At 38.6% G+C, this 22,257-nt stretch overlaps 1 protein-coding gene across 1 annotated transcript in view; it reads right to left on the reverse strand.

Moving 5' to 3' along the window:
* ZCWPW2 (zinc finger CW-type and PWWP domain containing 2) overlaps positions 1 to 22,257 on the reverse strand; it is a 142,811-nt gene that overhangs the window by 56,347 nt on the left and 64,207 nt on the right. Inside the window, exon 3 of the mRNA XM_027523645.1 lies at positions 17,756 to 17,915. Within this exon, the coding sequence (XP_027379446.1) occupies positions 17,756 to 17,915 (160 nt within the window). The remainder of the gene's footprint in view (positions 1 to 17,755; positions 17,916 to 22,257) is intronic.

Below are 22,257 nucleotides of genomic sequence, written 5' to 3' on the forward strand. Positions count from 1 at the left end.
TTTGTTTTGATTGAATGCTTTAAAACAATCGATCATCCTGCTTGCTTTAATGAGAACAGACCACAGAAGCAAGTGTAGAGTGGATGACTGGCTACTACAGTCATCCAGGCAAGACATGATGTGGTACAGTCCAGGTCATAGCAGCCACTGTGGTGACAAGAGGTAGGATTCCAGGTATAATCTGGAGGTAGACCAAAAATAATTAACTTCTTAACCAACTGGAAATTGGTTAAGAGAGACAGAGAGGATGACTCTAAGGCTCTGGGACCAAGTAAGTAGAGGATGGATTTGCTATCCACTGAGATAGGGGAGCTGTCAAAGAAGTGAGATAGGGGTGGTGTAGAGATCAAGAGTTCACACATTTTGAATACACATTACAATACCTGAGGAGCACTCTCATACGGGAATTCAGTAGAGAGAATTGAACTGCAGATAAAATGGAGGAAACATACACATACACCATATTTAAAGCCAAGAAATTAAAACAGATAACCAAGGGAATGAGGAAGTAGATGTATGTATATCCAAATAGGTAGTACACACGTACCGTTATTTATTTTACAAAAGCCCTTGTGATGGACATTTGGGTTTTTTCCAGTATTTTGCAAGATGAAACAATGCTGCAAAAAAAAGTTTTGTCCGTATGTCTCCTTACCCATGTTAAAGTGTACTGAAGCATACATTCCTAAGACATTGAACTTAAGTTAAATTTTGGAGCTACTGTGAAATCACTCTTGAATGAGGTGATCACAATTTACAATGCCATGAATATTATGCTTTGTCACACTCTGGAGAACACTCTTGTAACCAAACTCAGATCTCTGCCAATATTTTTAAGGAAAAAATGGTATTTCCTTTCTATTAGAATTTTCATTTCTAAAATTCTTTAATTTTGAGTAATTTTTTACATTTTCCAGTTTTATTGATATATAATTGACAACTGTATAAATTTAAGGAGTACTACACAATGATTTGATATATATATATATATATGTGTGTGTGTGTGTGTGTGTGTGTGTGTATATATATATATATATATATATATGGAAATGATTACCATGTAGGGTTTGTTAACATATATCATCAACTCACATAATAGCCTTTATCTGTGTGTACGGTGAGAACATTTAAGATCTGCTCTCAGCAACTGTCAAGTATATAACACAGCAACATTATTAATAATGATAGTCACCATGTTATACATTAGATTCCCAGACCTTATTCATCAGTTTTTCATATTTTTTCTTTTTTAAAATTTTAATTGAAGGATAATTACTTTATAATATTATGATGGTTTTTGCCATATATCAACATGAATCAACCATAAGTATACATATGTCCCCTCCCTCTTGAACCCCCCTCCCATCTCCCTGCCCATGCCACCCCTTGAGGTTGTCACAGGGCAGGGGCTTTGGGTTCCCTGCCTCATACATTAAACCTCCCACTGGCTATCCATTTCACATATGGTCATGTCTGCATTTCAGTGCTATTTCCTCAAATCGTCCTGCCCTTTTCTTCCCTTACTGTGTTCAAAAGTCTGTTCTTTATGTCTGTGTCTCCTTTGCTGCCCCACGAATAGGATCATCAGTACCGTCTTTCTAGATTCCATAGACAGGCATTAATATTTGATATTTGTCTTTCTCTGACTTACTTCATTCCGTATAATAGGCTAAAAGCCAGTTATATTTTCCTTTCTATGGAATAACTGTTCAAATCCTGTTAATATTTATATTGGTTGCATTCTCATTGATTTGTAAGAGATTTTTATGTGTTAAAGAAGTAGCCCTTTGCTATATGTACTACAAATATCTTCTCCTAGTTTTAGTTTATGTGTTAGTATAATTGTGTTTCTTTTTCATTTAAATTTTTCATCCTCTAGAACTAGTTTAGCCATCTGTACATATATAATTTATTAATGAATAACAACCTTTAAAAAACTACTTGAATACAACCTTACCATTAAGTATTTTCAAGTACTTTTGAACTTTACGTTGTTCTATTAATCTATCAAATAACTGTTAAAATCAAACTGCTTTAACTACTAGAGAGTTATTATAATTCTATATTTTATAGGCCCAACTCCCTCTCCCATATCTGGGCTTACCCTAGATTCTTTATGGCTCAGTGGTAAAGAATCTGCCTGCAAGGCAGGAGACACAGATCCGATCCCTCTTCCACGTTTTATTTTCCTACAAATTTTAGAAATTGACCCTTGAACAGCACAGGTCTGAACTTTGCAATCGCATTTTTATGTAGAGTTTTCATTCAATATGTCCTGCTATACTACATGACCCAAGGTTGGTTGAATCTGCGGGTGCAGAACTGGTGAACTTTGATGATCACGGTGCATGCGTGTGTACTAAGTCACTTTAGTCAATGACCACTGTGAAGTTACAGGTAGATTTTCAACTGCAGAGGGTTGATGCCCCTGGCTCTCGAGTTTTTCATGGGTCAACTGTAGGGGTTTTTTAAAGTTCTTTTTAATGATAAAGAAGATGTAGTACATACATATAATGGAATACTGCTGCTGCTAAGTTGATTCAGTCGTGTCCGACTCTGTACGACCCCATAGACAGCAGCCTGTCAGGCTCCCCAGTCCCTGTGATTCTCCAGGCAAGAACACTGGAGTGGGTTGCCATTTCCTTCTCCAATGCGTGAAAGTGAAAAGTGAAAGTGAAGTCGCTCAGTCGTGTCCGACTCTTAGCGACCCCATGGACTGCAGCCTAACAGGCTCCTCCATCCATGGGATTTTCCAGGCAAGGGTACTGGAGTGGGGTGCCATTGCCTTCTCTGTAATGGAATACTACTCAGCTATTAAAAGGAATCCCACTCCAGGGTTCTTGCCTGGAGAATCCCAGGGACAGCAGAGGCTGGTGGGCTGCCGTCTATGGGGTTGCACAGAGTTGGACACCACTAAAGTGACTTAGCAGCATTAAAAGGAATGCCATGGACAGCAGCATGGATGGACCCAGAGATGATCACACTCAGTGAAGTAAGTCCCATACAGACACACAGATGACATCATTTATATGCAGAATCTAAAAAAGTGGTATGAACTTATTCACAAAACAGGAACAGACTCAAACACTTTGAGAATGAATTTATGGTTACTAGGTAGGAGAAAGGGGAGGGACAGGTTGGGAGTTTGAGACTGACATATTGTACAGCACAGGGAACTCTGCTCAATACTCTGTAATAACCTAAATGGGAAAAGAATTTGAAAAAGAATAGATACATGTATAATTAAATCACTCTGCTGTTACATCTGAAACTAACTACTGTCCCATATGATCTTGTTCCAAGTAACTTCTGACTCTCTGAGAAAGATGCGTGCTATCTCTATATCACGAGGTAGCACATTCAAAGCAAAGAATACCTATGTGTCTGTCTACCCAATAGGGCCAGTGAAGAGAAATCTGCAGTCAGGCAGAAATTCGTATCTTCTGTGTTTTGTATTTAAGATTGCTTCTCCCCATAAAAATTAATCAAGATATTGGGTTGGCCAAAAAGTTCATTTGGGTTTTTCCATACTCTCTTTCCATACTCTCTCTTATAGAAAAAACTCAATGAATTTTTTGGACAACTCAATAATTACTTGGAGTTGTAGCAAGATAAATCTCACTTCTCAAACTTGAATGTGTGCACAATGTCACATGACCTTATTTTTGCTAAATAAAATTGAATGTGCCAGTCCTTGTCCAACAAGGATAAGAAATTTGATCTTGCTCATTTTGGGGCCACCCCTTACTTTCTCTAGGTTCCTGTAAATTGGGAGGGAAAGATGGTGCCTGAAGAGTGAGGAGAGATCATTACTCCTCAACCCATAAGGCTTCCATGAATAACATTTCTATTCAAATCCCTCGAGTCAGGCAATCACAACTTCTTCAGGCCCAAAGGGTCCTTTCTGAGGCTGGAAACCATCAACCTCCCAGCGCACCTTGCGCTCTTCTTTTGTGAGGTACTCCATTCCCCAGGGTAATGGCGGACCCTTGTCATCTTCCAGGTCTGAAAGGATTTTCTCTGCCTGCATGCTCTTGCCTGCCCCATGCCCAGATTCAGGGAGCTCAGGTCAAAGAGACAGGTCAGCTCTGCTTTTGATCCCAACAGAAAACATCCCTGAGAGATGAGAATAAAAGAAATATGACCACTTTTTGGAATAAATTAAAGGGAAAAATATAATCGAAACAAGAATTATTATCAACCTGGTATCTGGTTGGCTGTGGCGAAGGATCTCCTAGTGCAGGATTCTCCAGGTGGTCTTTCCTCTCCCCGCTGGCTGGGCGCTCTGCTCCTTCATTCTGCCTGTCTACTGCTCTCCCTTAATTTCTCCCTATGGCACTCATCAACAGCTAACACAGTGTATCTGTCTTTAAAAACTTTGTTAACTGCATGTCTCACTCCACTAATTTAAGTCATCTGATGGCATTTAAATTTTGTCTGTTTTGATAAATTCTGAGCCTAGAATCAGTGCAAGTAATAGGAGCTCAGTAACTATTTTGAGTATTATAAATAGACATTTTTTGTTTATGGTGGTATGAGCAGAGCCCAGACAGAAAATTGGAGATGAAAATAAAAGGTTGCTACATTTTAATCCTGAATTATGTGATTATCCCTAGAACAGTAAAAGAAAAATGTATAAACATGATGACTATCTGGCATTATAATATGGTGATATTACTTTTTTTTTTAAAGTTTATTTATTTATTTATTGGCTGCACTGCCCAGCATGTGGGATCTTAGCTCTCTGACCAAGGATTGAACCTGCAGCTCCTGCATTGAAAGCTCGAAGTTTTAACCACTGAACTACCAGGAAAGTCCCTGATATTATTTCTAAGATGATGTTAAACTTCATTTTCTTGTAAGAAGTCAGATCTGTATAGTATTTCATGAACCACTGATTTATCCTATGATGTTAATAGCATTTTTTCTTGAAAAAAATAGTGTCTAATTTCAAGTACTTTAAGTGTTATGCAAAAAAATACTACCTAATTTTAAAATTAAATTCAAGCAAATCATCTTAATATGACCTATTTGAGGGGATGGCAGAGCCTCACTAAAACCCTATAGATACCACAGAGCAGCTACTATCCAACACTGTCGATTCAAATTTTGATGATATTAATAACAAAGTTAGCTGCAAATATAAGTATTTATAATTTATGAAATGTATCTTTCAGACACAGTGTTGAGAATATATTAAAAATCTGGAAAACTGGAATCGTAAGTACTGAGACTGTTGTATTAGATTTCATAAATTCATTGAAACAGCTTTAAATACTGACCATTACCTTACTATTTTATTACTTTAAGTTATAATATGTCTTTAGAAGCATGGGGGGATAATTCACAGACTTTGTAACCTAAAGAAATACAAAATAATTTTCCTTTGAAAGGCATCTCTCCTAAACGTTTGGGGACCAACACCACCACCCAGTAAAGTCCTCTGCTTAAGGATTTCTGTTGACTGTTGCTGTTTATACACTCAAACTTCCAGTGTACCTCACTGACTCAACCCGTGATGCAACACCCATTTCCTATCAGGCCAAAGCTACTGTTTACAGTAGCTTTCAAGAAGCTACTGAAGCAACTTTCAAAGAAGTTCAGTAGGAAGTTAATCATACGGATGTCTTGTCTTCCTTAAATTGGATTTCTGCAATAGCAACCAGCAATCTTAACAGTAAGAACATTCTCATTCCTTTGATGCCAACTAGAAGATAGTCACAGGAACCTCTGTGCACTTCACATGCCTGGGCTTCGTAACACCTGCCTCCTCTGTTACCTGCCATCTTTAATACAGGTTCTGGATGATTTAGACAGCCCATTCAAATTATTGAGTTCTGGAAGCAATAATGGTTTCAAAATCATAAATAGGAATTTGCTTACTCTAATTCAGCCAGATTTTAAGATCAAAATAACTTAGGTCTCCCACATCCAAAAAAACTGAAAAGTATGAGCCAGTTTATCTCCCTTCCCCCCAACAAAGTTCCAGCTCTGTTTAGTCTGATCCCTTACATCAACTTCAAAGACAATACCAAGAATGCTATGAGTACTAGGGGAGAAATTAGGCAGAAAGGAAAGAATAAGAAAATGTGACAGTCAAACCTTTAAGGTGATTCCATTACTTGGTTTGACACATGCCTGAGCAGGTCCTGAACTTTGGTGAGGGGGAGGGGAAGGAAGTCAAGCAGCTTTAGGTAAAACAGCCCCAATGGACAAATTAGAAAACCCACAGGCTTCCAGCTAAGCTCTTCATTCATCTGGACTTTAACATGTGTTTTCTAAGTATTTTGAATATCTAAGTTTTTTTTCGTAACAAGATGGATAAACAACCACTGTATGTTGTTTTTAAAGGAGCCCTAGTCTAACATTTTGGGGCTTCCCCGGTGGCGCAGTGGTAAAGAATCCACCAGCCAATGCAAGAGACACAAGAGATGTGAGTTCGATCCCTAGATTAGGAAGATGCCCTGCAGTAGGAAATGGCAACCCACCCCAGTATTCCTGCCTGGGACATCCCATGGACAGAGGAGCCTGGCAGGCTACAGTCGGACACAGCTGACTGACTGAGCACATGCACATACATACACACACAGACTAACATTTCAGGCTGGTCTGTTATCTGGACTGATATCCCTTTTCATACAGCGAATACTTCTGTCATTTAATGTGTAGACCAGATTTTGAGAGACGAGAGAAAGAAAGAGGCCTCCAGCTACTACAGCAATGAAAAAATCAGTCACCACCAAGAGAGAAACTATTTAAAGGGACAGGGTATCCAATACCACAGTTTTGCTGAAGCTTTGCCTTGCTTCTTTAGCACATGGACTCAAAAACATTAATAAAGCACACCAGGTTCCTCTCTCCATGGGATTTTCCAGGAAAGAATATTGGAGTGGGTTGCCATTTCCTATCCCAGGGGATATTCCGACCCAGGGATTGAACCTGCATCTCTTGCATCTCCTGCATTGGCAGACAGATTCTTTACCACTGTGCCACCTGAGAAGACTTATATTCCACAAGGTAAACACAATAAAAAATAACACATGTTTTTATATATCTCTTCTTTAGCTAATTGTAGTAAAGCAGAGCATAGGTATATGGGGAGACAATCTGCTACAGAGTGGTTCCTCAGACACTCCCCAGGATGCAGGTTCAGGAATACATATATAGACTACACTGGGTCTTTGCTGCAGCTTGCAAGCTTCTCCTGTTGAGGCTCCTGAGGATCTAGACAGCATGGCTCAGTAGCTGCAGCACAGAGGCTTAGCTGCTCCACAGCCTTTGGGATCTTAGTTCCCTGACCAATGATCAAACCTGTGTCCTCAGCATTGGAAGGCTGATTCTTAATCACTGGACCACCAAGGAAATCCCTCAGGAATATACACTTTTAAAGAATTCTATAGGAGAATGTGATGATGAGTAAGTTTGGCAAACAAAACTAGAGTAAAACAAACAAACAACAACAAAAAACAAACCCTGGTATCAGGATACCAAAGTTTGCATTAATAATAACCAATTACTTCTAAGGTTACAAGGGAATGAAATAAATACTAAGTTTTAGTGACAGCCATGCAGAGGCCCAAGATCCTTGGCTAAGAATCAGTGCACTAAAGGTGAAGAGATCTGTCACATCTTTGTCCAACTTTGAAAAGCCCTGGCTAAAGATTAAGTTAATTAATCAAGTTGGCTGAATTAACACCAGGAGACCAATAAGAAGGGCTTTGTGATTTTCCAGTTTATAGATGATAGCTTATTACGAATTTGGTATGCTTGTAAAGATTAGAAACAGATGGTCCAATGTAAACCAAGCAGGCTGTCACATAATGCAAAAACCTGGACCTCGCAGTCAGAAGACCTGGGCTTGAGTCCCAGTTCTGCTGCTGTTTGACCTCAGGCAAGTCACCTAACGTGAGACCTAACTTCCTTAACAATAAACGAAAATCCCATGAGACAGCATACATTAAAAGGTACTTTATAAATTGTAAAGCAGTTTTTAAATGTTGGTTATCAATGTCATAAATGATCAGAATGTAAACATTTATCATATGGTCTCTGAAGTCCAAGAAAACAAGACAGAAACTGTTATCAACAACAGGGAGGAGCTGACTGTGTACTTTATGTCCAGAGCAGTTCTACTATTAATGAGTCCATTGTTGTTCGTATCCACTAATATATCCAGGGCTGCTTATGTAGTACGAAGTGTCAGGTACAATCTGAAGCACTTCACAAACAGTTTCTTTTTTTTTTTTTTAACTTCCCAACTAGCTTGCAAGGTAGGTACTTTTCTCATTTTACACATAAGGGAATGGAGGCACTTAGTTTCGACACAAGTTCACAGAGCCAGTGAGCGAGAGAGCTGGCATTCACACACAGGCAGTCTGGCTCCAGAATTCATGGGCTCAGTGACTATAAAATGATATTTCACTAGAAGGCGATATCGTCGCACAAACCTCAAAGATGATGTTATGAAGAGCTTGTAGGTCATTATCATAAGAAATAAATTGTGTTGAAAATGATAGGAAACTACCATCTGGCATTTTCTGTATTGGGTCATATTTACATTGCTTAGGAAAATTTTTTTCTAGGATTATTAATCAGGAGTTACAAACTTAAATCACCACTAGATACACAGTTAAAATGGTAAATTTTACGTTACATGTATTTTATCACAATTAAAAAATAAAAACCTTAATTTATTGTGTACAATTTAAAGTATCTCACATACTTTTATCTCAAGCTGTAGAATTTTTATTTCACAAAAGTGAATGTATCCTTAAGTCCACAGCAAATGGGCATACACACATTTCACTGCTAAACTGATAATGGGCATACCAGGTGGCTCAGTGGCAAAGAGTCCTCCTGCCAAGCAGGAGTCGTGGGTTTGATCCCTTGGTCAGAAAGATCCCCTGAAGAAGGAAACAGTAACCCACTCCAATATTACAACAATAAAAATGACAGTGAAGTAGCAGTAATATATTGATAAACAAACCACAGGAAGTGAGTGTTGGGTCAACTGATAACTTTTAAAGTCTGTGAAATCTCCAGGGCCACTGTCTCCTAGGGTTCTGGCCAGGCTGCCTGCTGCAGCTGGGATGTTAAATACAAGAGGGAGAAAGGGTTTAAATCATGTGCTCATTTGCTCTGATACCTAAAACAGTCAGGCTTGGTTTAAAGGATCTCAAGATGTGAGCCTAAAAGAGTTAACATTCTTGGCTGCTGTTTTCTACTCCACATTTGCTTGTTTTTTAGGGAATATGTGTTTGTGGGAAAACAAATGTTGTATTTATTACAGACAGATGCTCAGATTCTATTTAAAAATAGAATCACACAAGCAGGTGGGAGAGCCAGGAGAAGAGGACGGTTAAATATGTGATACAATCAGCTCATATACTGTGAGCTGAACAAAATGGGAAGGAAGTGGTAGTTCTGGAATTTATTTTCAAAGTTAGTTTAATCTGCACTGTTTAGGGTTTTGCCTGAGTCACAGACTGTTCCTAGTAACTGGTCAGAAGATACTTTTTTTAAAGTGGACAAATTAAAGAAAAGAGAAGTTAATACATAAATTGTAGACTTTCAGTTCCATGGTTTTGAGTTTTGGACATCACCATTCCTTGAAGCATCAAACAGTTACTCTGCAACTGTTTACTAATTTAACAAGCTCAACAGAAACATCTCATTATATGGCAGCTTTATTTCATAAGGGATTAAATTACTCATAAGGGATTAAATTACCTTGAAGACAATTTAGTGAGCCTTATATTTTGGTTTAAAAACAATAATCTGACTCTGGTTTCTTTAACAGAAAATAAGCACTTCTAGAAAGTTGAGAATTCCTTAGGAAAGATTATTGCTGTCTGCTGAAGAACGTGAGAAAGCTGGCTGTTGTTTAATACATTTTTCCTGCATTTGATGATGGGAAAGGTAGCCCCTCTGTTCCTTCCTTTATCAACTGAGTAAAGTTGGTCATATTATGTGCATTTGGACTTTTAACTTCAGTACAAGTTCACAGCTCTCTAAATTCATAAGAGATGAAGTTGAGAGATGACAGAAGTGAATTCAAGAATTTATTTGGAGCAGCAAAGTCAGCATATACAAATATGACTGAATCAAAGAGACAGAATAGAGATATAAGAAAAAAAAAACTGGTTTTATTCAGTTGCAAAGAACATAAAAGATAGTATTTCCTAGTCTCCTTCCAAATTCCATCAGAGAAAACTAAAGTATTCTTGAGGCATTGCTGATACTGGGGACAATTCATTCACCAAGAAGTCAGATTAAGAAGGCTCTAACCTATGTCCTGCTCTCAAGAAGTCTCACCACTTTTTTCACACTAAAGTAGAAAAGCACCACAGCAATGACCACTTCCAGTCATGTGCTGAAAAACCAAAGAATAACATGATCACTTAGCCCTCAGTTCAGTTCAGTTGCTCAGTCGTGTCCGACTCTTTGCAACCCCATGAATTGCAGCACGCCAGGCCTCCCCCTATCTCTGTCAATTTTGGGGAGGAAGGTATTGGCTGATAAAAAAAAAACACTAAAATCATGTTATTTTTCACATAAAATCTTAGAAGAAAAGATATTATTCTCCACCTTACTATTCTTGGTAAAAAAATTTTTTTTGGTACTCTCTCCTGTAGATGTGGGTTTCCAGGAAGAAGAAATAAATAATGTAACCTGTATTTCACCTGTACTTCCAATGACAGCATGAACTAATGTTTATTAAAAGCCTACTATATGATAAGCACCATGCTAAGTGCTTTACACATGTAACCTCAGTTAACCCTATGACAACTCTATGAAGCATCTACTATTATAACTTCCATTTTAAGATGAGGTGTGTGGGACTGGTAAAAGGTAAATGACTTGCTTCAGGAATGACTTGCTTCAGGAAAAACATCTAGTAAGCAGACAGCCAACCTTCAAACCCAAAGGACTGGGTTCTAGAGCCTGCCTTTTAATCACTATGACAACTTCATTCTTCTCCTAATACATTTCAATGAGTTTTCTTGGCAGATTATTCACAAATAATTCATACCTATAAAAACATGTTCTAATTCCCTTAAACTTTCTTCAGGTCAAAAATTAAAGGATGCTTAGAAAACAAGCAAACAAACAAAAATCTTAATCCAATAATACCAAAATTACAACATATTTTATACTAAATATGGAATCAGAATGATAAAAATTTACTGAGAGTTTGGTAGCTATAACAGCTTATTTGCCAACAGGAACATGGTGCAAACACACACACACATATGTACACTTTTTTTCTGGCAAATGTGGCTTTCCACAGACAGCAAGCTAAATAAATTTGTATCCTGTTTTACTTCATTACTCTAAGAGCAAAATGCTGCCTGATGATCTAGTTATAAACTAATTTGCTAATCCTTTTTAAAGACTACATTCTTAGAGTTTGAATCCTAATAAACTCTGAGAAGCAAAACACTTGCTCAAATAGATGCTAATCTAGACATGTCAAATGACTATTGCAATTGTAATTTGAAAACAGCAAGAGTTCTGCTTGGCCACTAGTCCTGCAAAGGGGAACATCAAGCAGCAAATAAAAAACAAGTCGACCAGAAACTGCCATCATTCAACACGCATATTAGGATTAAAAGGTGAAAATGTTCCTCATTTATTAGGTGCAAATGTGGAAAACATTCAACAATAAATTAGGCTGATGCTTATGCATGTGCAAGCTGGTAAGGCATAAAACAGAAGAATGGACTTTGGGGTTAGACACACTGGCACCAGGCACTGCCCCGTCCCCCAGCAGCTGCCTGGCCTTGGGTCAGACACGCAGCCTGACTCAGCTTCTGCATACGGCAACAGTGATGATGCCTGCTTCACGGGGTGCCGTGCGCCTTTAAATACTACATTTATTATAACAAATGCAGTGTTTTATTATAATATGTATATATAAGTGTATTACATATACATATGATACATTATTGCATTATATTATTATACAAGGATCCACCCAGTCCCTGACCTACGGTATGGATTCAGATCCATAACTGCTATTCATGGGCCTGTTTGGTTTTTGGAGTCACTGCAGTACATGCTGACAATCAGAGCCCTCCACTGGGGGACATTTACTGGACCAAATTTACATTCAGTGTATCATCACTGGTGGTAATTTCTATCCATATGTTTATCATAATACAGGAAAGAAACCAAAGTATTTGATAAATTACCATATGTGCTAAGTTGCTACGGCTGTGACTGACTCTTTGCAACCCTATGAACTGTAGCCCACTAGCCTCTTCTGTCCATGGGATTCTCCAGGCAAGAATAATGGAGTGGGTGGCCAAGCTCTCCACCTGGGGATCTTCCCAACGCAGGGATCAAACTCGCATTTCCTGCAGCTCCTTCACTGCAGGTGGATTCTTTACCACTGAGTCATTGGCGAAGCCCCTAAATTACTATAGGTTGTGTTATTTCTATTTACAGACTGGGAGAAATTAAGAGTAATGTGACCTCAGTCATCTGGCCATATTCTGAAGAGTACTGAAGCTTTAGGAATGCTTCTTCTAAAGATACAGGTTACAAAGAACTGTAACATCCTCTCTGCTATCATTAATTATCTGTCAGAACAATCCTAGGGACTTAACATAGGCCAGTTTATTTCTTCTTCACACTGCACATCTGTTATTTGTTGGCAGTGGAGGCCTTTGCTAAGAGTAGTCCAGGGATCCAGGCTGAGAGAGCAGCAAACCAAAATTTCAAACATTATCAATCATGGAGCCACAAGACAGAAGTCTACAGGACGTTGCACTGGACACAATCATATGCTCAGATATTCCTCACTCACTCATAACTCTTTGGCCTCACCCTGCACAAGAGTATCAGACGTGCATCTCTACTTTATAACAGGGAGGCAGAAACCTGGAACACTTTGGTGAACAGTATTAATGACCACCCCAATCAGGAAGCAAAATTCTAGGAGTTGTGGAGCGCATGTTTAGCAATACCACATTGCTCCCTTTTCATTTCCCTGCAAAACACAGGCAGCTCCACACTACCAAATGGCATCTAATACCCAAAGAAGTGCTTGCACATCTACAGGTATATCCTCCACAGAGAAGACAGCAGACTGTTGAAATACATAGCCAAAAAAAAAAATCCACTCACATCATGGACGAAAAAAGTTAAATTTTACCACAAGAGCCTCCCAGCACCAGGAGTGCAATACTTAATTTTCTTGGCAATATAAAGAACTAGAAAAGTGTAATCCAAACAGGCATTGCACTGTTTATAATAGCCAGGACGTGGAAGCAACCTAGATGTCCATCAGCAGAAGAATGGATAAGAAAGCTATGACACATATACACGATAGAGTATTACTCAGCCATTAAAAAGAATACATTTGAAGCAGTTCTAATGAGGTGGATGAAACTGGAGCCTATTATACAGAATGAAGTAAGCCAGAAAGAAAAACACCAATACAGTATACTAATGCATATATATGGAATTTAGAAAAATGGTAACAATAACCCTGTGTACGAGACAGCAAAAGAGACACTGATGTATAGAACAGTCTTATGGACTCTGTTGGAGAGGGAGAGGGTGGGAAGATTTGGGAGAATGGCATTGAAACATGTATAATATCATGTATGAAACGAGTTGCCAGTCCAGGTTCGATGCACGATACTGGATGCTTGGGGCTGGTGCACTGGAATGACCCAGAGGGATGGTATGGGGAGGGAGGAGGGAGGAGGGTTCAGGATGGGGAACACATGTATACCTGTGGAAGATTCATTTCGATATTTGGCAAAACTAATACAATATTGTAAAGTTTAAAAATAAAATTAAAAAAAAAACAAACAGGCATGGTTAGAGTACATTATTTATGTCCAGTAATAACCTATAAGATAGATGATCAACTAAAACATGCTATAAATATTACATTTAAATTATACATCAGTTTTATCAGCAATATCTATAAATTATGTATAGTGTTGAATAACCAGTATGACTTAAAGCTTTGTTCAGAAAAACTCTGATTTCTGGGTTAGACATGTGAGGCTATGGCAGTCGGCATCATCTCCAGGAAAACCAAAGTGAAAGACTAACAAACGAAGTAGGAGAAAGGCGTCCTGAAACAGTGAGCCATGACCACAGTTATATCACTGCACTAGCAGAGATAAACCAAGGACTTCTCAGGTGGCTCAGGGGTAAAGAAATCAGCCAATGCAGAAGTAGGAGATGCAGGTTCGATCCCTAAGTCAAGATCTCCTGGAGGAAGAAATGGCAACCCACTCCAATATTCTTGCTTGGAAAATCCCACGGACAGAGGAGCCTGAAGGGCCATAGTCCATGGAGTCGCAAAGAGTCAGACACGACTGAATGACTAAGCGTGCACACAGAAATAAACCAACAAAACTCTGATGCCTCAAGTTGAGAAAACTTAGTGCTTCTCTCTCTCTCTCTCTGTCTCCCTCTGAAACCCACATCAGATTCATCTGAGGGACCTGGCCTTAATCCAAGACCTTCTAATTTAAGTGATCCAGTAGAACACAGTGCTAGCACTGCTGTGTTTTGCTGTTATTTTTGTTGTTGTTATCACTTTATAAAGCCTTCTAATGCAAAGCCAGGCTTAAGAAATGCTAAACTAAGTCATGTAGTCTATCGAGCAAAAGAATAAATTTGCAAGTAGTAGGTTCTGCAGACATGGACCTACTAAATATAAAAGAAAAAACATTTGTGCTAATTGGGGAATGAATTGTACTCCATGCATTAACTCTAATAGTTACCTAGCACATGTCATGTCTATATTCTCTGAGTAATTACCAGAGTGACATGTATTCTGCATATATACCATAAGGGAATCAATGTTTTTTTAAAAAGGGGGAAGGGGATTTCACCTATCTTTACTGATTTTCTAGTAAGTTAAAAAATAAAATGTATGACTAAACTAACATAAGTTACAAATACAGAATCTAAATATGGCCTTCAACTTTTTTTCTAAAATATATCGCAGTATATCGATGAGTAATTTTATTTAATGGGGAAAAGTTTATCAACCTTACATTCATATACATATTCATTCACAGCAACAGAGCTCTGTTGTGCTTTCAACAATGAAATTAATGTCAGTGGTCCCATAAACGTAACAACTTTCTAGTGACTACCAAGAAAAAAAAAAAAAAGCAAAAGCCTAGACAAACATGAAGTAAAGGAGAATAGTTAACATTTTCAGAATCTAAAATGAAAAAATATTCTATTTTCTCATAAATGCATATAGTGTCTTTCTAGAAGAGACTCTCCAACCATAAAACACACACAAAATAGATATAATCCACAATCAGTGAAAACTCTGAAATAGTATTTAATCACTTGTTAAACTAAGCTGATACAAATAAGGAGAAATTAATGTTGAAATAATATATGAAGTAAGATGTAGTCAATTTGAGCAGTGAGAGCTATACATACTTATCATTGTTTGTCTGCTTTTAGAAAAGGAGCTGAGATGGTAAGTGTAATGTGCAACCATTCTCCATCTCTTCTACAAAAATCCTGAAGAAGGTCTATATTGTTTAATACATGTTATTTTCATGTGAGTGATATTTTTATGGGGGCACAAGTGTGAATTTAGTATCTGGATCAATGGAGTACAGTGCAGACACAGTATCTGGGGAGGAAGGAGCCCCAGTAAAGAGAGGACATAATGCATTAAATTCCTGGAAAGTCTAGGCAACTGAAGTGCAGGTTGGAGTCAGTACTATCTCCATCTCCAAGGGACAGGGATATCTCAGTCACCCCTGGGTATTACGTAGTTTGATGTTATTAATTTTGAAATGATTTCTTATATGGATGACTTTTGACCATTTTCCTATCATGGTTGTCAGCATTTCCTGAGCTGACCTCTTTCCTTTCTGCTCCCTGATTTTTCATTGGAATAATGAGGTGTCAATCATCTGTGAGTCTCCTTTCTGGCAAGTGGAGATCCTTAGGTAGCCAGGAGTAGGGGATCTGAGCACATCAGGACAGCCGGGCATGTGCCAACTGAGGTAAAGGGAAACTAAAATTTCAGTCTTGAAAGAAGAGACTCACAGAAGAAGGCATTCTCATTTTATCAGCTCCAAGAAAGGACAGGAAGAAGAAGACACAAACAAGAAGAGAGTAAGAGATAAGAGCCTATAGGTAGGTACTGTGAATCACAGCAGAGGCAAGAGCCTTCCCAGAGTCCATGGGTACCCAGGGAGTTATTCACCCAGGCACCAGAGACATGAAACAAATGCTTTATTTTTTCTGTCCTCATTCTTGCTTTAGGAACCTGTTAAATTTAAGCACCCTGAATTCCTGGTATTTGCAAAATTTTTTAAGTTTGCTTTAATGTTTTCAGACCTTATTATGGGTTCTTATTCTTGAGTTTAGTTTTGTTTTGCAGCAGATTTTTTCCTTGTCCCAGGGACCAATGGTATGCTCACTGGAATCCAACTACTTAAATTTATCCTGACAGAACTCAAATCCTGAGAGTAACACTAGTTCAGACAACTAAAAATACACATTGATTTTTTTTAAATTTATTCATTTTTTTAAGGAAGGTTAGCTGCTTTACAGAATTTTGTTGTTTTCTGTCTACACTTTGATTTTTTACATACGTTTAAATATAATTTTTGAAGAATGCTCTGCTCTTTATCACACTTGTCAAACATTTGGGACTCTAAGTTCTGCTCCATGAGAAGCTGGAAGGCTTCTGTGTCTTTTAGAAAAGGGGAGGGGCACAGAGGGAGAACATTCCCCTCTGTCTCCTGAGGGTGTCCGCAGAAGTGCCCAGGCAACAAGTGAGTGGAGAGGTGCCTCATACAACATGACTGGCTCACAGCCACCAAAAAGGAATGCATGTGGTGTTATTCCACACAAACATTTCTACTAAGTCAGCCTTCCCTACCCACTGCTTTTAAGCTGAAAGGAACAAAGATACAGTATGGTCAGAGATTCAGTAAAGTCCCTCAGCAAGTACCTCAAATTTCCACAGATTTACATATACTGTGGACTAAATGGCATGTCATAAATGTACATACATTTATATGTATATCTGAATATATATATACTTCCCACTCTACAATAGGAACCATCCAAATTGAATCAAAGGCATTCACATTTTTGACATCTACTTTTTAATCAGATTTCTAATGAAAGCATAGTTTGCAGATGAAAAGTTTCAGTATTAGAATACAGATATAGATAATTGAATTAATTTATAATAACTAAACCAAACCCATGAAAATAGGTTCAATTCACTTACTCTCATCAACTTGAGAATTCAGTCTATTTATTAATTGCAGACTGTGTTTTAAAAAGTTTAAAAAGAATAAAAAAATACTGAAGGAGTTAGTATAATGAAATATTCTGTTTGAAATTTGAAAAAATCTGGTTGCATTCCATAATTAATTTTCCTGTGAGCTAGGGCTATAACTTAAGAGTTTTCTCAAGAGAACTGAAAAATTATCGAATGATAATCTTAAAACTGTTTCAAAAGGCAATTATAGAGAGCGCTCTGTTGATTTATACTATATAGCCATTAGAGAAATAAAATTTAAAACTACCTCGTAGCTATTTTTATATTCATACTTTCTTTGAAAAGGCTGTTTTAAAAATACCAATATTCAAGTTTAAACAAATAGTACATACTATTCTGTTCATATAAACATAAAAGTAAAAAACTATATACCTTTTAGGATATGAGAGAAAATAGTCATCATTAAAAACAAGTAGAAGAAGAAGAAAGTTTTGACATTACTGTACCTACCTTTAACGTGATACTATAATGTCCGACAAAGTCCGCATCTATCCATGTTCTCGAATGTGGATCACCCAGGAATTCTACGTGATATTGTTCAACATCTCCATCCAGGTCATAGGTCACATACTTCCCTTTAAAAGGGTCAGGGCAAAGTATCCCTGGCCAACTTTCAAAAGAAAATATTTTTAATTATTTTCATGTTTTAAAAAGGGCAGACATTAATACATCTATCACAATCATCTGTCAAACTTCCTCCTTTGAATTTTAATAACTTTTTTACAAATTTTAAACATATTCATAGTCTTTTAAGTAGAATATTCAAATGATACAAGTAATCAGTTGTATCTCTGTAAATATAGAAAGTTTTGAAACAGTCACATACTGAAGATATTCATAAGATGTGAGAAGAAAGAATCATGAGACAAAACAATGATTTCCAGGGTTGCTAAGAGACATTTAGGCACTGCTAACAGTAAAGTTTGCCAACAAAGTTCGGTCTAGTCAAGGCTATGGTTTTTCCAGTGGTCATGTATGGATGTGAGAGTTGGACTGTGAAGAAAGCTGAGCACTGAAGAATTGATGCTTTTGAACTGCGGTGTTGGGGAAGACTCATGAGAGTCCCTTGGACTGCAAGGAGATCCAACCAGTCCATTCTGAAGGAGATCAGTCCTGAGTGTTCTTTGGAAGGAATGATGCTGAAGCTGAAACTCCAGTACTTTGGCCACCTCATGCGAAGAGTTGACTCATTGGAAAAGACTCTGATGCTGGGAGGGATTGAGGGCAGGAGGAGAAGGGGACGACAGAGGATGAGATGGCTGGATGGCATCACTGACTCGATGGATGTGAGTTGGAGTGAACTCCGGGAGTTGGTGATGGACAGAGGCCTGGCGTGCTGCGATTCATGGGGTCGCAAAGAGTTGGACATGACTGAGCGACTGAACTGAACTGAACTGAACTGAACAGTAAAGTTAAGAGAAAAAGAGTCATCAGATTCATGGCAGGCTTGAATCAACTCTCACCAATTGTAATGATTAACTACTAAAATGTTAACCCACTGACTTGGTAGGAGAGAGCTAGCAATCTGTGAACCAGGATGCCAAAGGGGACTGGTGACTCAGGCTGTGCTGACACTGGACGGTGTAGCAACTTTGGGAAAAGTGGAAACAAAAGCAGTTCTGCTTTTACCCTCCCACCACAGCAGTTGTCCTCCCCACCACATATGTTCCATCGGCAGTGACCAAATGGTACACATCCTCAATACTGCAAATCCAAGAGTGGGCAGCCATTCCCTTCTCCAGGGGATCTTCCCAACCCAGGGATCAGACCCATGTCTCCCACATTGCAGGTGGATTCTTTACCGCCTGAACCACCAGGGAAGACTGCGAATAACATTTATCCTTCACTAAAAACAAATCTCTAGGGGTGTGTTCTTTCATGACACAACCTTCAGAAATTCCTTGATACATTTCAGTTTCCCACTTGGCAAAAACAGCATATACATCCACTAAGTTTTAGCCTTTTTACCAATCACAGAAGACTCTGACCTACTGCTCAGAGAATAAAGAAGGAAGATCAGCAAGCTGTGATTAAGGAATGCATGTGTGTGTGCTCAGTCACTTCAACTGTATCTGATTCTTAGTGACCCCATGGACTGTAGCTCGCCAGGCTCCTCTGTCCAAGGAATTCTCTAGGCAAGAATACTGGAATGTGTAGCCTTTCCCTTCAAGGGATCTTCCCAACCCAGCGATCGAACCCACATTTCCTGTGGCTCCTGAACTGCAGGCAGATTCTTCACTGCTGAGCCACTGGGGAAGCCTGTGACTAAGGGATGCACAGTAGCAATCTGACTAAACTTTACAGATCAAGATTCAAAATATGCATGGCTAATACACCCAAGCATACAAAAACTACAATTATCAAGTTCAACTTCAGTTTGCAGTACTGCAGAGCAAGAAATGCAGTGAAGTTCAAGTTAGAAGGCCCAGTTTCTTGTTCTGCCTTGTACCAGACATGAGGCCTCTAGCAGGTAACTAGGCCTTACTGTCACTCTGGGTCCTCACTGTGCTGTTTCAAAGTTCAAAAAACATACACTTTACACATTTTGGGGTTTTACAAATTAAAATATTATAAAGTACCATCATTATGGACTGAATTATGTCATCCTACCAACCCATATGGCAACCCACTCCAGTATTCTTGCCTGAAAAATCCCACTGACAAAGAAGCCTGGTTGGCTACAGTCCACGGGGTCACAAAGAGTCGGGCATGACTGAGAGACCTGACTTTCCCTTTCACCAACCCAAATTCATGTCAAAGTCCTGACTCCCAGGATCTCAGAATGTGACTCTATTTAGAGATAGGGTCTAGCAACCAAGTTAAAAGGCAGGCCCTAATCCAACATGACTAGTTTCCTTATAAAAAAGAAGGTTAGGATCTAGACACACACAGAGGACAGACCACAAGAAGACAAAAAGAGAGACTCTCCCACAAGCCAAGAGAAGCCTCAGAAGAAATCAACCCTGCTGACACCCTGACCTCAGACTTCTAGTCCCTGGAATTGTGAGAAAACAAGGGCTAGAGAATGAAAGGGCTTGGATAGCTCAAGTGGTAAAGAATCTTCTGTCTATAATGCAGGAGATGTGGGTTCGATCCCCAGGTTGGGAAGATCCTTTGGAGAAGGAAATGGCAACCCACTCCAGTACTCTTGCCTGGGAAATCCCATGGACGGAGGAGCCTGGTGGGCTACAGCCAACAGGGTTGCAAAGAGTCGGACACGACTGAGGACACACGGACACAACAGAGAATGAAAAACTAGTCCAACAACCTGACATCCAAAGAAGTTGAATACTTGGGAAGAAGTGGAAATGATAATGGAAAGTCAAGTGAGAGTTCAGAACCTAAATGAAGAGGACCATCGGGTCACCAGGCTCACATCACAGCATCTTACCGGTAGTTGGCAACTCGTACTGGACTGTGCTTAAGAGATAAACTTGAGTTCAATTTATATTTTAAACATATTTTAGAAATCTACATTTCTGAAGGAGTCCACTCAAAAGAAGACTTCAACAGGTAGATAAATGACTGAGAATGAGTGACAGCTGCAATGGAGACACCCAACTTACAAGAAATCAAGGAACAAGTGGGTCCTTCAACATGATCAATACCTATTTTAAAAGTAACTCAACTGTGATTGTTACATTCTATTTGTATAAACTCTTTATAAAACATAAGGGGTTCATGTTTAATATTAGGTGATTTGCACCTCACTGAATTTTTAAAAAGGATTACTACCAACCCAATACAAAATTATAAGCAGTACCTACTCCATTCACTTTAAAATAGTCTCAGAAATGGATTTCTTATATTTAACACATGAAAGAAGGGATGACCCAGAGGCATGGTATAGGGAGGGAGGTGGGAAGAGGGTTCAGGATGGGGAACACGTGTACACCCGTGGCGGATTCATGTTGATGTATGGCAAAACCAATACAGTATTGTAAAATAATTAGCCTCCAATTAAAATAAATAAATTTTTTTTAAAAAAAGAAATATTTGGCAGTTTTTATGTGTTAGATGAGCTGCTACTTTTCTGACACAAATTCTGATACTATTTTTTAAGTGAAATCTATTGGGTCCAAGAGTATTCAATTTAATTACTCTATAAAATATAAAGAGATGACTTCTAAAAAGAATTAGATGCCAACAGAAAAGCTTCTGTTCATTACTTGAAATATATTACAGAAAATACTGAGTACTGATTTGAAGATGAATTATGAAAAGCATTATCAAACGTCCAAATAACTTGGGCACTTTCAGGTGATGCAAAGGAATTATCTGACTCCAAGTCTGCATATCTCAGCTAAAACAGAATGTACCGAACTGCAGGGAAAGCTGAGCAGAGGCAATAGATGTAGAAAACATGATTACTTCTCTCCAGCTGCTACATCCATCATCTGCTCTGATTTGCTGTGACTGAAGAAAGAAGCTGATGTCCAGTTTCACCCTCACTCTGACCTCAATCTGAGTTCCAGAACTGTCAATGTTGATAGTGCACTGTGCACTTCTGCTTCCTGGTTTTTCGTGTTCATATCAAGAAGAAATTCTGAAGTGCTGTGTGGGGGCTGGAAGGTGGACAGGGAAAGTAAGAGTCAACAACCCAAGGGAAGGACATCAGAATTACAAGGGAAAACGAACAGTCAGTCTCAGAGCCTGTGGGCGGTGGAAGGTAAAATACACAAACACAGCAAGGTCAGACAGACATTGGGTATTGAAATCCACTTGCAGCAGGAAGTGGGAAACTTAGGCAGCACAAGAAATTTCAAAAGAACAGAAAATATATCACAAAGAAACTGATGTTTTATACTTTCCTTATCCGGTGGAAATGATCTAAGATAGCTACTGCCTGCAACAGAAGTTGAAGCTTAAGCATGATATTGGCTGCCATATATTTATAACCAATGAGAAGAAATAAATACATTTTTCAAACTGTAGTCTGGATGTTTAAGGAG

The sequence above is a fragment of the Bos indicus x Bos taurus genome, chromosome 22 (genome assembly GCF_003369695.1).
Source record: "Bos indicus x Bos taurus breed Angus x Brahman F1 hybrid chromosome 22, Bos_hybrid_MaternalHap_v2.0, whole genome shotgun sequence".
NCBI classification, from domain to species: Eukaryota; Metazoa; Chordata; class Mammalia; order Artiodactyla; family Bovidae; genus Bos; species Bos indicus x Bos taurus.